Source organism: Zalophus californianus, chromosome 6 (assembly GCF_009762305.2).
Source record: "Zalophus californianus isolate mZalCal1 chromosome 6, mZalCal1.pri.v2, whole genome shotgun sequence".
NCBI lineage: Eukaryota > Metazoa > Chordata > Mammalia > Carnivora > Otariidae > Zalophus > Zalophus californianus.
Window position 1 is genome coordinate 114,343,118 of NC_045600.1, and position 15,618 is coordinate 114,358,735.

Sequence of the window (15,618 nt, forward strand, 5' to 3'; positions counted from 1 at the left end):
GGATGGTGGTGGTGGGGGGAAGATATCCCCTGGAAACTTCCCCAGGGCCAGACAGTGGGGGCCCATTCTCAGATTTGTCTTGAAGCTAGCACAGCTTTCAACTTGAGTCAGGACTGGGGATTACTGGGCCAGACAGAGCCTCTAATTTTTTCTCTGCCTCTTTTTAAATGTTGACTGCACTGTTTCATATCCTCTCCTCCAAATCAAAAACTTTCAGAGCAGAAACTAGGGGCCACCTGGTTCAGGCTCCTCCTATTACAGACAGGAGAGGGAGTGAGGTCCAGCCCGGGAGGATATGCCCCAAGTCGCGCTTTAAGTCATCAGCAGAGCCGGCCCCTGCTTCTCTTGCTTTCTGCCCATGCTTGCGTGCAGCCAGTCCAGCCTCTGCCCCCCTCAGCTGTTGGGAGATGATCTCACATTGTCCCAGTGCTTGCTGTATGCCAAGCACTGGACTAGGCACAAGCCTCGTGCTTCTCAAAATGTGACCAGCAGCACCTCAGGCCCACTCCAGACTTGAGTCAGAAACCTGGAGGGGATGGGCTATCTTGCTATAATAATATTATTTTTTAAAGATTTATTTGAGAGAGAGAGTGTGTGTGTGTGTGCACACATGTGCGTGAGGCGGGGCAGGGCTAGAGGGAGAGAAAGGGAGAGAGAGCGGGAGAGAATCTCAGACTCCCCACTGAGTGTGGAGCTCCACTCAGGGCTCCATCTCACAACCCTGAGATCATGACCTGAGCCGAAACCGAGTCTGACACTTAACCGACAGCGCCACCCAGGCGCCCCTACAATTTTTAATGGTTGTGTTTCCTCATAAGACTATCCAATAATTTAACCAGTCCACTTGGGACACATTTTCAATTTTTCCCTATTATTCTGTATTAGAAATACTGTGATGAAGATCCCTGTAGTTAATTTTCTGCAAAGACCAATAATTATGCTAAACTCTTGAACGTGACATTTCTATGTCAGAGGGTATATAAATGTATTTTTTTTTTAAGATTTTATCCATTTATTTGACAGAGAGAGAGACAGAGAGAGAGGGAACACAAGCAGGAGTGGGAGAGGGAGAAGCAGGCTCCTCAGCGAGCAAGGAGCCCGATGCAGGACTCGATCCCAGGACCCCGGGATCATGACCTGAGCCAAAGGCAGACGCTTAACGACTGAGCCACCCAGGCACCCCAATGTATTTTTTTTTTAAAGATTTTATTTATTTGAGAGAGAGAGAGAGCATGAACAGGAGGGGTTAGAGGGACAAGCAGACTCCCTGATGAGCAGAGAGCACGACACAGGGCTCCATCTCAGGATGCTGGAATCATGACCTGACTGAGCCATCCAGGTGCCCCATATATAATGTATGTTTTTAAGATTCTTTTATTTTTATTTTTATTTATTTGAGAGGGTGCACGGGGAGAGCACAGAGGGAGAGTGAGAGGGAGAAGCAGACTCCTGCTGAGCAGAGAGCCTGATGTGGGGCTCAATCCCAGGACACTGAGATCATGACCTGAGTGGAAGGCAGACACTCAAATGACTAAGCCATCCAGGCGCCCCTAAGGTTCTTGATACACATTGTAAAATTGCTCTGAGAGGTCGCACCAATTTTCTCTCCTGCCACTGTGTATATACATTTTCTTCGTTATTAGGCTTTTTTGTTGTTACATGTCTAGCTCCCTGACTTTCTTTTGTGGCCTGAGGAGGGAGGGGAAGGAGGAGCTAAGCTTTAAGGTTTTAACACATGCCGGGAGCTCCTCTAAGCACTTTGTAGGAATTAAACCATTTAATCCTTTTCTTAATTTTTAATGTCAGTACTATTATTACCCACCCCCATTTTTTTCACTTTTTAAAAATTGTGGGGGCACCTGGCCAGCTGTCAGTAGGGTGTGCGACTCTTGATCTCAGAGTTGTGAGTTTGAGCTCCATGCTAGGTGTAGAGATTACTTAAATCACTAAATAAAACTTAAAAAAAATTGTGGTAAAATATGTGTAACAGGGGCGCCTGGGTGACTAAGTCATTGGGCGTCTGCCTTTGGCTCGGGTCGTGATCCCAGGGTCCTGGGATTGAGCCCCACATCGGGATCCCTGCTTGGCGGGAGGCCTGCTTCTCCCTCTCCCACTCCCCCTGCTGTGCTCCCTCTCTCGCTGTGTCTCTCTCTGTTAAATACATAAATAAAATCTTAAAAAAAAATATGTGTAACATAAAATTTGTGATTTTAGCTATTTAAAAAAATAATTTATTTTTAAGATTTTATCTATTTATTTGAGAGACAGAGAGCACGAGCACAAGCAGGGGGAGCAGGAGAGGGAGAGGGAGGAGCGGACTCTCCCCGGACAGGGAGCCCAACGTGGGACTTGATCCCAGGACTCTGGGATCATTACCTGAGCCAAAGGCAGATGCCCAGCCGACTGAGCCACCCAGGCACCCCCATTTTAGCCATTTTTAAGTGCACAACTCAGTGGTGTTAATTACATTTACAACATTGTACAACCATTACCATAATCTATTTCCAAAATTTTTTTCTCACCCCAAATGGAAATTCTGTACCTGTTGAGCAATAGTTCCCCATTCTTTTCCCCTACCCTGTATTACTACGTACTTGTAATATAGAAAATGGAGGCACATAAGAGGCTAAGAAAAATGGTCAATATTACACAGCTAGTTAAGCCTAGAAGTCCTGATTCAGAGCACATAGTCTGGTTCTAGAACTTGCCTTCTGAATCTTGCATAGGTTTTGTTTTTGTTTTTTAAGTTTTTAAAAGTTTTTTTTAAAGATTTTCAGAGTGCAGAGCGTTCACACAAGAGACAGCGAGAGTGGTAGGGGAGACAGAGGGAGCGAGAAGCAGACCCCCCACTGAGCAAGGAGCCAGATGTGGGGCTCGATCCCAGAATCATGACCTGAGCCAAAGGCTGTCACTTAACCGACTGAGCCACCGAGGCGCCCCAGTTTTTAAATAACTTTTGGTAAGTTGTTTCTTTCATACCTTACTCCCAAAGAAAAAAAGACTTTTCTAAGGAATCTTGGATTTACTCCCAAGTTCCTAAACCCAGTTTCCTTCAAGAGAACTTTGAAGTTGTATGTTTGGTCTGTCGATGCAGGCTCCAACTACTCCAAGGGGCCAATCTACCTGCCTTGCCCTGTGGGATCTGGGTAGGGGCCAGAGGTGGCTTTTAGAGCACCAACTTCTCCATGAAATCCCCAATCCTGGGAGCCCTGAGGACATTCCTCAAATGGGCAGAGAATGTGCCCAGCCACCAGAGCTGAGGAGTAGGATTTTCTCTCCTTCCACTTCTAAAGGAACAGCATTGAAAAGAACATGGCCTTTAGAGTCACATAAGCCTGGACTTGAACCTCAACCTTGGACAAAGTTCTTGTTTCAGTTATTTCCCAAACTGAAAAGACAGGGATAACACCACCTACCTTGCAGGGCTGTTGGGAAGAGCAAATGGCAGCCTAACACAGGTAGGGTCTCAGTGAGTGTTAAGCCTTGGAAGCTCAAAGCCTGCTCCTTGCTCAAACCTTTATATAGCATCTTGCTGGGGACCAATGCCATTACTCGGTGCTGCTTTTCTGCTGGCTTAGAAACTCAAATTCAGGGATTCTCTCTAGAGCCCTACATATCTCAAGGGCTGGCTGTGCCAATGCTGACAGTCTCTTAAAGGGAGCATGATACCAGCTCCTCCGCTTATTGGCTATGCAATCTTGGGCAGTTTGCTCCATCTCTGCCGCAGTTCCCTCATCTGAAGAGCAGAGAATAATTGGATTCCCCACTTCTTAGCATTGTTGGGAGGATTAAACAGATTAATGCATGTAATGCACTTACAACTGTGCCTGACACATAGTAGAGGCGTTTGCTATTACCATCCAGTGTCCCCTTCCCTTGTTTCTCTACCACATGCTGCCTTTCACCTGGGGTAATGGAGAAGGCACACTGTAAAAGCCAATCCATTGGTCTTGGCATCCTACTTTTTCTCTTTGTGTAAAAAAGGTAGTCTCCCTCTTCTCCCAATTCCCTACCACGAACATGTTTCCAGGAACCTCCTGGGCCCCTTCCAGCCGCTAGATGGCCAAACTACAGGGTGATTATTTCCTTAGGCAAGCAAACAGCAAACACTTCAGCCCTCTAATATGGTATTTCCTGGGGCTGGAATGTCAACAGGAAGTCCTGTGGGGAAGAGCTCTGCCAAAACACTCATTCGGAGGAAGGGATTGGTAAACTGACTAATTTGCCCAGCCCTGTACAACATCCTGCAACCTCCACATGCCCCCCTGTGGCAGGCCTCACCCACAGGCAGGTCGCTCCTGACCCTATTCTTTTCTACTGGGTTCTTGGGCCAAGGAGCCCAGATGTGAACCTATATTAGAAAACCAGACAGACAAAAATTTGCACAAAGCAGCTGGACCATTTATTGGCATTAGGAAGTCTTCCTTTAGGCATGGGAGGGCAGCCACAGCACTACAGTCTCACCCATTTTATGAAAACTTGAGACCAAAATTCTCCATCGTCTGTACCTAGCGTAATCACAAAACCAGAGCAAGTATTCGAATTAAATAGACTGAACCAAACCATCCTGCTATAAGATAATAAAGGGAAAGCTAAGGGGAAGGGGTGGGGAGCAAAGTTCCTTCACACTACAATGTTTCAGGCACATAATCTAACAATTCCGTAGTGCAGCACAAAACTGCTTCCCAGTGTCTCTTAAATCAGTCATTTAATTATCCATAGTCCCAGGACCAACAAAAGTTCATGGAAAACGGCCGTACCCTTTGCGTGACCTGCGGCTGAGGGGCCAAGTTCTTAAGAACCAACGCCTGGCTGACACACTCTGGGGAGAGCGCCCTCTCAGAATCTCAAACACCAGGTCTCAGCTTTCGCATCTATGAAATACATCCGTGGCTGGGACGACCCGCTAGGCCTCCAGATCGAAGTCATCGCGCTCCTCATTGTACTCCAGCACGTGGCGCTTGATCTTGGACGAGTCAACCCAGGTGACGAAGTCCTCCATGCTGCGCGTGACAAGGAAGGCGGGGTCGGTGACCACGTCGGGGCCCACGCGCACGTGGCCCTGCTCCACGAAGGCCACGGCGGCCTGGAGGTGCTGCGCCATACGCAGCTTCAGGAGCACGGTGGGCAGTCGGCGGCGGCAGAAGGACGAGGCCGTGACGAAGTCGCAGAGCTCGAGCGAGCCGCGCGTGGGCACCAGGCCGAGAGCGTACAACTTGTTCAGCAATGCGGCCGAGGCGCGCACGCGAAACGGGTCGCGCTCGGGTAGGTCGCGCAGGCGCCGCGCCAGCTCGCGCACGGCCCGGCTCAGCTGGTTGTAGCGCGTGTAGTCCTCCCGCCGCTGCAGCCGATAACGCCGCAACACGCGCAGCTCGTGCAGGTTGTGGTCAGTGACCTCCCAGTTCAGGAAATCCACCTGCTTCAGCAGCTTCTGCTCGTGGAACTTAAGCTTCCGCACCATGATGGTGGCTCCCGGGGCAGCAAAACCCCAGGCTAGGAGGGCGTACAAGCGGCTGGGCGACTTCCGCCTCCGAGCGCGAAGATCGGGCCGGGGAACCCTGGGCCAATGAGAGAAGGGCTCAGGGCCACGCCCTCGATTTCCATTGGTCAGGGTGGAACCACGCCCCACGTCTCCTCGCGTTTCCTTTCGCGTTGGCTGGAGGAACCGGGAAGAAGTAGCGGAGAAAGGCTGGAGGTGGGGCGGCGGGCGGGGAGATGACCCTGGGAGGTGTTTTTGTTTTAAATTTTCGCGAGGTCTTCAGTTACCAAAAGTATATCCGCTAGTGCGGTAGCCGTTTCCTCTCATTCAGACTTACGTCTTTTAGGGACTTCCAGGTGAGTCTGCTCAGAGAAGCTGAGGACAATCCTGGGGAAGACGGGTGACCGTCGTCCGTGCTTGTTTGATGGGGTTTACCGTGCTAACCTCTCGTCGGGTTCCTCCCACCTGGTGGGGAGCTTTCCGGAGCCAGCCGGCGGGGGGCTGACCGGGTAGTCCCGGTCGCTCGCTACCGCGAGGCCCTTCACCACGCGGGCGAGTGGTCCTTGTTTAGTGGGGCTGGACGCCGGCGAACCTATAAAACACTGATTTCCCGTCTGCTTCCTTACACGCACAGAATCGAGATCTACATGGGAGCCTCCTGGAAATCTGTATTGTTAGCAGGAATGCTAGGCGGTTCATAAAACCCAGCAAGTCTGAGAAATTTAGATATTAAATACGAAACTTAACTCCTTAGTTTAGCTCATATAAATTAGCCCGACTGGGTGGACTTCTGGTCAGCCAGTACTGAGTTTAATAAATTAAACGCTGTTAGGCTAGTTATATCTGTAAGTTATATAGACTAACCACTTTATTTGGCCAGGCCTTTGACGCCACCTAGCTTCTTCGCTGATCATTTTGCCTTATTTTTGTATGGTTTTCATTGTCCTTTTAAGTATAATACTTGATATGTGGAAAATAATATATGTAATATACGTAAGTTACAAAGTATAATGAATACTTATGAACCGAACAGCCAGTTTAAGAAAATGTCACCAGGACCATTTCATCTACTTACTCCAGCCACTCCTCCAGCCAGAGGTAATGGTATCTATTCTGAGTTTTGTGTTTATTTTTCCTTTTCGCTTAAAAAGAAAAAAATAGTTTTATCATTACACATGCATCTCTAAATGCATTGAGAACCTTCTCACTCAAAGTGGAGCCAGTGGACCAGCAAAGAGCTTGTTGGAAATGCAGTATTTTAGGCCCATTCCTGACCGACAGAATCAGAGTCTGCATTTAACAGGGTCCCCAGGTAATTTGTATACACACTGATTTTACAGATGTGGTTAAATGAAAGATTTTTAGATGGTGAGAATATTCTCAATTACCTGGGTGGGTCCCATGTTATCATAAGGGTCCTTATAAGTGAAAGAGGGAGGCAGAAGAGTCAGGAGATAGGATGATTAAAGCAGAAGTCTGACGTGACAGCAGGCTTTGAAGATGAAAGGGATTCAAGAGCAGGGGACTGTGGGCAGCCTCTAGAAGCTGGAAAGGCAACGAAACAAATTTTTCCTTAGATCTTCCAGAAGAAACACAGCCCTGCTGACACTTTAATTTTAGGCCAGTGAGATCCAGTTTGGATTTCTGTAAAAGAATAAAACTGGGTTGCTTTAAGCCACCAAGGTTGCGGTAACTTGTAATAGCTGCAATAGAAAACTAATTCAGTTTGCTTTTTTTTCTTTTTTTCTAATTGATTTGAAGATGTTCTTTATGTATTATGGATACAAATATCTTTTGTATTTGTATTTGTAATTTCCTAAAGGAGGAAAGTTGGGTGCTTGGATGGGGAATGGATGCTCAACCAGTTATATATGGAACAAATATCTTCTCCCCGTTTGCACTGTATCCTCGCCCTTCATAGTCCCCCACCCTCACTCCCATCCGCAGCCCTTGCTCCACATGTCTGCAGTAGGACGCTTGGTTAACTTCCTTCTCCCCAGACAATAAACATAGTAAAAGCTAAACTACATGTGTTAGCAAGTGATAAGCATTATGAAACAAAACTGAGCAGGATATAGGAGAACTTGGGGTGAGGAAGGGCTGTAATTTTAAATAGGGCATGTCAGAGTAGGTCTTATTGAGAAGGTGATATTTTATAGGGATTTAGCCATATGGATATCTAGGGGAAGAGTATTACAGGAAAAGGAGACAGTCTGCAAATGCCTTAAGATAGGAATGCGCCTGGCATTCCAGAAGAAGAGTAACAGCCATCCTCCAAGGAGCAGTGGGCTAGGAGGGGAGGAAAGAGGGTTCAGATGACAGGCTCATAGGCCTTAGAGTAAGTAAGGACTTTGGTTTTTATGTTTGTGAGATGAGGACACTGAATGGTTTTGAGCAGAGGATTGACAACTAACTTATGTTTCAAATGGATCACTCCGACCGCCATGTTGAGAACAGATTGTCAGGAGGCAAGGATGGAAACAGATCATTAGGAAGCTATTGCAGTGATCTGGGGGAGAAAGATGGTGGCTGGGACCAGGAGAGCAGTAGTGAGAATCTGATGTGAAAGGAATCCCAGGATGATGAGGAGAGTCAAGGACGGCTCCAGTTTTTCTCCTGAGCAAGTGAAAGAAACTACTCATCACTTGAGATGGGGAAGTCTGCCAAGTAGAACAGGTTTGGGGTGCAATACCTGATATTGTTTGGGACATGCTGGGTTGGAGGGGTCTGTTAGACATCCCAGGGGAGATGTCAAGGTGAAAGACTTTTTTTTTTTTTTTAAGATTTTATTTATTTATTTGTCAGAGAGAGAGCACAAGCAGGGGGAGCTGCAGGCAGAGGGAGAAGCAGGCTTCCCGCTGAGCAAGGAGCCCGATGCGGGACTCGATCCCAGGACCCCGAGATCATGACCTGAGCCGAAGGCAGACGCTCAACTGACTGAGCCACCCAGGCGTCCTAAGGTGAAAGACTTTTGAGTCTGGAATTCTAGAGAAAGGCCTAGGCTGGAGATTAAAAAATTGAGATGTTATTGGCAGATAGATGATGTATCAAGCCGTGAGCCTGGACAAGGTCATCAAAGGAGTGAATATGATAGAAAAGACAAGAGGACTGCTTTCTGTATTCACTCTAGTATTAAGAATTATTGGAGAGAGGAGGATGAACCAGTGAGGTAGAAGGGAAACCCGGAGAGTATGTATGGTCTCCCCAATGCAAGTGAAGAAAGTGTATCAACCCGGTCAAATGCTACAGAGAGTTGGAGTAAGAGGGGAGTAAGAGGGGAACTGAGAATAACCGTTAGATCATTGATGACTTTGACCTTGATAAGAATAGTTTCAGTGGAATCTGCCTGTGAAAGACTGGCTAGAGGGGTTTAAGAAGAGAAAGGGAGGAAAGAAATTGTAGGCAGCTAGTATAGATGGCTATTTTGAGGAATTTTGCTCATGCTTGCAGAGAAATGGGACAGTAGCTGGTGGGGGAAGTAGAGTGGAGAATCTATTTTTTAAAGATGTGGGTTGACTCTTTCTTCAATACCCACAGCTTGTTGGATGCCATTCCAGTCCATTCTACTTGCATAAACTCCCAGATTTACTTCTCCCTAGCCCGGTACCCTTGCACTATCTCAGGCTCTTGTCCTCTTGTGTGCATTGTTACAGTGTAGTCCAGTGTACCCACACTGCCACCAGGGGGGTCAGCCTGAAAACCACTGGCTGCAGTTCTCCCTTGCTGACTCTTTTCCTAAAGGAGGAAAGTTGGGTGCTTGGATGGGGATGGATGCTATTTGTCGAGCATGAGTCGGGGTCCCAGCAGGAAAGAGAGAACACACTCCAGTTGGAATAATGTGAGGAGAATTGAATAAAGGGACTTTGTCTCAAAGGACTGGGCAGGGTGTAGGGAAACCACAAAGGTTAGTGCAGTTTTCTGAGACTAGCACCTTGCTGGCGGGGGGGGGGCGGGGGGGAGGGGTGCTGTGTTATCCCTAGGCTTGAAGAGGGTCACTGAAAGGGAGGGAATGGAAGATACCAGTACTGGATGGAAATCTCTGTGAGGCTCAAGAGAATTTTCCCCAAGAACCTGGAAATAGGGTGGCCCCTGAGAGTTAGAAAAACCCACCCAGAACAGATGTGGGAGTAAGTCTAAGATGCTTGGTCTATGACTGTGTCTGAGGTGTTTGGGAACCAACTAAAAGCCATAGGGTGGTGGCTGGACTAGGATCCTGCTTGGGTGAGCAGAAATCCCATCGATTTTATTAAGGGAGCCAATAAAGGTAAAATGTTTATCGCAGTGTGTGGCACTAATGAAGTGGTTGCTGTTGTTAGGCTCAGCTTGGAGAGAGGCTATGTGAACTGAAGAGAGATCCCAGAGAAGGGGTGTCCCAAAAGTAGCTGGAGGAAACATACTCCAGCTCTGGTTGTAGCAAGAGTAGGATGGCCCGAATCCTTAGAATCAAGGGCTGGCCCTGTTGTGGGTGACAAGATCTCAAGGCTTTTTGGCTGAAAGTCTTGTCACACCATCTCTTCCTATCATGGGGTTTCCAGGTTCTGAACTAACCTGATAACTGGGCTTCCTAAGGAGCAGCTCAGACTGCCTTGCGCTGTTGATGCAAAAATTTAGGTGTGCCTGACGAGTTTTATTTCTCTGTGCAATTTAATCCCTGGGCTGGTAACTACACTTACCACCGTAAGCATTCGGTAATGTATATAATTGTTGAATCACTATGTTGTACACCCAAAACTAATGTAATATTATATGTCAACTACAGTGACAAATAAAAATTAAAAAAAAAATAATACCTGGCCTTCTGGGGTTTGTATATAAACCTTTATTCAGGTCATATGCCAGCCCTGTATAGGGAATTGGAGCTACTCACTGCACCGATGAAATTGGGTTTTGGAGCCAGAGGCCTGCACCCTACACCCCTCAAAACATCAAAGGTGCCCACCTTTAGCAGATCTACTTTGGGCCAATTAGTCTGCAGCAAGTAGGAAGAGTCAGAATGAGGAAGGAAGTTCTAGCTGGAAGGGGTAGGCAAGGCTCCAGGGCATAGCCAGAAGAGGAGTCCCGCTAAAGTCTTGGTCCCACCTTAGGCCCCTCCTCCTCCTGGAAGCCTGCCTTGATCCTTGCTCCACCCATGGGATAGATAGGTGCCCTTCCATGCACATTTCATGGCCCTGGTGACACTGGGTAGGGAGTTACCGGTCTACTTCTGACATATCTGAGCTTCTGGAAGGTTAGGACAATGTCTTATTTATCTTTGTAGCCCAGGGGGCCTGATAACAAAATGATTACTCAGTTAATGTTTCCCTGATTGCATGATTGAATGAGTGAGACAGACACAGTATGATAGATGAATTAAGGACAAGATGGTGGACTATAAACCCAAGAGGGTACAACACCTACTGCCTGTTGTGATGTAATCCCCAGTGCCCGGCACAGTGCCTGGCAGTCGGTGCCCATAGTGTCCCGGATGGGCTGACCAAGGGTCAGATCCCCCTTGCCTGTTTGTGCAAGCCTACGCAGACCACCCCTCTCTCCTTGCCACTGACCGCAGGCCGATTAAAATCTAGTCCCCCAGGCGGCACCGGGTCGTGCCTAAGCTTTGTTCCCTGTTGCTACATATGTAGGGTCTTGTCTTTCCCTCTGAAGGAAGTGTCCCAGGGCAGGGGTGCTTCTGGCCCTGTCCGGCTAAGGTACCAGGACCTGCAGCGGCCAGTATCCCAGGCCTCACAGGCTTCTTTCCAGAGGGCGCTGCTGGCACTGGGGGCCCCCTCCGGAGAACAATCCCCAGGCTGCGCCACGGCCCAGTTTCATCCAGTCTCGCCAGAGTGGGGGTGGAGGGGTATGGGAATGGGAAGCGGCTGTCTGCGGCTCTCCCAGCACCCTTCTTAAACCCCCTGCCCCGGGTCTCGGCTCTGGCGCCCTCCTCACAAGCCCTCACTTTGAAAACTTTCGGAGTTTTCCTCCACTTGCGTCATGGGAAAGGCAGGAGGGTGACAGAAGCCAGGAGGCGAGGCGGTGGAGGCGCTCAAGCCCCTCGGGTAAGAGGTGTCTCCCCGCGAGGGCGGACGGGCGGGGGGTCCTGGAGGGTCCCGGTGCCTTCCCTCAAGCCCATCCGGGAGCGCCAGAAGGAAAGCGGCGAGGAGTAGGCGGGGGCCCGGGCTGCGGGGCCCCAGGCCTCGGGAGGGCGGAGCCGGGCAGTCCCTGCCCAGACAAGACGCACGGAAGTGCTGTGGAGTTTGCCCAATTCCCCAGCCTGGTTTTCCTCCCTCCCTCCCTCTCCCCACCCCTCACCTCCCCCTCGGCTCTTCCCTCCTTTCTCCGGACGCCACCTCCCGGAATCCCTTTTTTCTGTTGTTTTGGAGCTAGCTTCTCGCTGGCGGCGCGGAGGGGCTGCGAGTGCTGGACGAGGAGGCGGGCTGGGCGCACAGCCCGCCACCCACCGGCCGGACACCGTGGGGCCGAGCGGACGACTGACCGCCAGCCGGTCGGGCGCGCCATCTGCTCGCCGGAGCGCACTCTCCAAACTCCTGTTGAGTGTGTGCGTGCACGCCAGGGCTGGGGGTCTGTACGACCTGCGCGCCGGGACCGGGGACCGCGGGGGTTACCTTTGGATGGGGTCCTTGGACTCAGGTCAGGGTTAGCTTCAGGCTCAGAAACTGCTGAGGAGCTAGGCAAACAAAAGAGGCCACTCTGCTAGTGGCCAGAAGTCGCCAGAGCGCCTCGTCGCGCCCCCTCCTTCCCTAGGGTGGGAGCTGGCCACTCGTGAGGCGGGGAGAAGCCTCCTGAGCCGGCTGAGGGCTTGGGGGCCCGGGGGCTGGGGGCCGGGCCAGACCGGGCTGGGCCGCCGGGGTCGACGGAGTTGGCGGCCTGTTGTGTAAGCCTCAGTCCTTGTTTTCCCCAGCCTGGCTGGCTGGGAAGCCGGACACATCCACCCTTGGCCTGGATTCAAGAGGCTGCTGCTTTTCTCCATGCCCCTCTTGGATTTTCTGGATATTTGAAAACCCACTGGCCCAGGAGGAGGAGGAAGGAGCAGATCTGCAGAGGAATGTGAGGGAAGCCAGAAGGAGCTGGGAGCCAGAGCTGCCTGGATTTCTGGAACGGTGGTTTCTGAGTGATTCTCTTCCATTTCAGAACATTGTTCCAGTGGAAAGTGTCAAACAAATTCTTGCTCTTTCAGAGCTGATTTCTCCAAGTCACTTGACTTTTCTTCTGGGAGGGGAAGGAAGGAGAGACTGCCCGTTCTGGGGCTGCCAGGGGAAGGGAGGCAGATTATGGACATGATCCCTCCCTGCTCACAGCAGTGTGCTGGAGACCTAATAATAATAGGGTAGTTAATGGGCCGCGGACATTGCTTTGAGTAGTGGGAGGCTGGATAGCATCTGTGGGTGCTGAGACCCCAGTTTAGGGGCTGAGAGACTTGAGTTGCTGTGACAGGCCTTGAGCTACTAGTGCATTCTCAGTTCTGGGCGGGACCCTGTCTCATCTCTCTCTACAACTGGCCCAGCCATGGCGCTGAAAGGCCGAGCCCTCTATGACTTCCGCAGCGAGAACAAGGAGGAGATCAGCATCCGTCAGGATGAGGACCTGGTCATCTTCAGTGAGACCTCACTGGATGGCTGGCTGCAGGGCCAGAACAGCCGAGGTGAGACGGGGCTCTTCCCTGCCTCTTACGTGGAGATCATCCGGTCTGGTCCCAGCGCCAACCATGCCGACTACTCCAGCAGCCCAGGCTCTCTGGGCACCCAGGTGAGCTCGTATGACGTGGCCAGCCCTTCCAGGAGTGGTGGGGGCAGTGGCTTCCTCTCACCCCAGGGCAGCTTCGAGGAGGACGATGACGACGACTGGGATGACTGGGACGACGGATGCACAGTGGTGGAGGAGCCTCGGGCTGGTGGGCTGGGCACCAACGGGCACCCTCCTCTCAACCTCTCCTACCCTGGTGCCTACCCCAGCCAGCACATGGCCTTTCGGCCCAAGCCAGCCCTGGAGCGGCAGGACAGCCTGGCATCTGCCAAGCGTGGCAGTGTGGTGGGGCGCAACCTCAACCGTTTCTCGTGCTTTGTGCGCTCCGGAGTGGAGGCCTTTATCCTGGGTGATGTGCCCATGATGGCCAAGATCGCTGAGACGTACTCCATCGAAATGGGCCCTCGTGGCCCCCAGTGGAAGGCCAACCCCCACCCGTTTGCCTGTTCAGTGGAGGACCCCACCAAACAGACCAAATTCAAGGGCATCAAAAGCTACATCTCCTACAAGCTCACACCTACCCACGCTGGCTCGCCAGTCTACCGGCGCTACAAACACTTTGACTGGCTCTATAACCGCCTGCTGCACAAGTTCACTGTCATCTCGGTGCCCCACCTGCCAGAGAAGCAGGCCACAGGTCGCTTTGAGGAAGACTTTATTGAGAAGCGGAAGCGTCGGCTCATCCTCTGGATGGACCACATGACCAGCCACCCCGTGCTGTCCCAGTATGAGGGCTTCCAGCATTTCCTCAGCTGCCTGGATGACAAGCAGTGGAAGATGGGCAAACGCAGGGCAGAGAAGGATGAGATGGTGGGTGCCAGCTTCCTGCTCACCTTCCAGATCCCCACGGAGCACCAGGACCTGCAGGATGTGGAGGACCGTGTGGACACCTTCAAGGCCTTCAGCAAGAAGATGGACGACAGCGTCCTGCAGCTCAGCACCGTAGCATCCGAGCTGGTGCGCAAGCATGTGGGAGGCTTCCGCAAGGAGTTCCAGAAGCTGGGCAATGCCTTCCAGGCTGTCAGTCATGCTTTCCAGATGGACCCCCCCTTTAGCTCCGAGGCCCTCAACAGTGCCATTTCTCACACGGGCCGTACCTATGAAGCTGTTGGTGAGATGTTCGCTGAGCAGCCCAAGAACGACCTCTTCCAGATGCTCGACACGCTGTCTCTCTACCAGGGCCTGCTCTCAAACTTCCCCGACATCATCCACCTGCAGAAAGGTAAGAGCCAGAGTGGGCAGGAGACCCCTGCTGAGTCTGCGCTCTGCTGGGCACTGGGGATCTGAGGATGGCCTAGGGGAATGGAGCAGGCCATCTAGTCTTTCTGTCTCATTCATTCATTCCACAGTGTGTCGAGCACCTGCTACGGGGCAGGTGCTAGTCTAGGTGCAGGGATATTATCGTAGACAGCTCTGGTCTCTGACCTCATGGAGCTCGCTGTTTACCTTGTGCTGTCCAATTGCTTGCTCGTGCATTCCTTTTTTTCTGTTTCTGTCTCATTTGCTCATCTATCCATTTTGTGCTGAGCCTAGGTATCAGGTATCAGGCTGATCACGGTATCAGGCTGAGTCTGGGAACACGGAGATGACTGGGGCCCAGGCCTTGCCCTTGAGGAGTCCACAGGCTCGTGGGGGACAGGGACACAGATAACAAGAGCACAGAGCATGGCCTGTCTTCCCACTCCTCTCAAGCTCCACTCCCTGCCCCTGTGGCTTCAGAGCCTGTTCTTCCCACCACATACCCTATCTGTGAGCTCCCTGTCTGTGTGCGGGAGGCTCGCTGTCCCCATTTTGCAGATGAAGAAGCTGGTGTCCACAGAAGGCTGGTTGCACAGGGAGTCCGTGGCCCAGCTGAGACTGTCCCTGCCTCCTGCGCCTCCCCGAGGACACGTCCATGTTGGCCAGTTCCCAAGCCCAGCTGTGTTTTCAGTTCTCATGGCCCCCCTCTGTGGGGCAGGGACAGGCTGGGCCCCTGTCTGTTACTGTTGGGCCGTCAAGGAACTGCCAGGGAAGTGACTCATCCCAGGTCACCTAGGGGCACCCAGGCTGGTCCAGGGGAGCAACAGGGCTTCAGGGCACTACCCACATGGCCTATCCAACTCCCCCTTCCTGAACCTGGTTTCTCTTTCCTGAGCAGTGAGTCGGGCTGACCTGGCAGGTGGCTGAGTCCTGGGACAACAGGCAGGGCAGATGTCAGGAGAGAGGTGTGGTCCTCCCTGGGGCTGCTTGGTAACTCAGGAAGAACGTCTGCAGGGCGTGGGGCTGGCTCCCTGGCCCCCAGGCCCTGAGGTCAGGCCTGGCTTGGTGCAGAGTTTTCCTCTGGGTGGGGCCCCGAGGCAGACCTCTGGACTGAGCCTGGGGGACAGCAAACACCACCCTCTGCCTCAGTATCCCGGAGA

The 15,618-nt window shown here is 51.5% G+C and overlaps 2 protein-coding genes across 9 annotated transcripts in view; one reads left to right on the forward strand and one right to left on the reverse strand.

Moving 5' to 3' along the window:
* Positions 1–4,361: 4,361 nt before the first annotated feature.
* IMP3 (IMP U3 small nucleolar ribonucleoprotein 3) lies at positions 4,362–5,568 on the reverse strand. The gene has a single exon (XM_027571475.2). It carries the CDS (start codon positions 5,459–5,461, stop codon positions 4,907–4,909), a length of 555 nt encoding a protein of 184 aa, XP_027427276.1. The 5' UTR covers positions 5,462–5,568; the 3' UTR covers positions 4,362–4,906.
* Positions 5,569–11,243: 5,675 nt separating this feature from the next.
* The window catches only part of SNX33 (sorting nexin 33), a 63,609-nt gene continuing 59,234 nt past the window's right edge, over positions 11,244–15,618 (forward strand). For 6 of the 8 annotated variants that reach the window (XM_027571469.1, XM_027571467.1, XM_027571470.1 and 3 more), the window contains exon 1: positions 11,756–14,441. In XM_027571469.1, the coding sequence (XP_027427270.1) occupies positions 12,983–14,441 (1,459 nt within the window). In that variant the 5' untranslated portion in view covers positions 11,756–12,982. Of the gene's footprint in view, positions 11,515–11,755; positions 14,442–15,618 lie in introns of those variants that run through there. The other 2 variants (XM_027571463.1, XM_027571464.1) reach the window with 2 other exon arrangements.

Excerpts from the sequence above, each read along its gene's own strand:
- IMP3 (XM_027571475.2), bottom strand. The coding sequence starts at position 5,461 with ATGGTGCGGAAGCTTAAGTTCCACGAGCAGAAGCTGCTGAAGCAGGTG.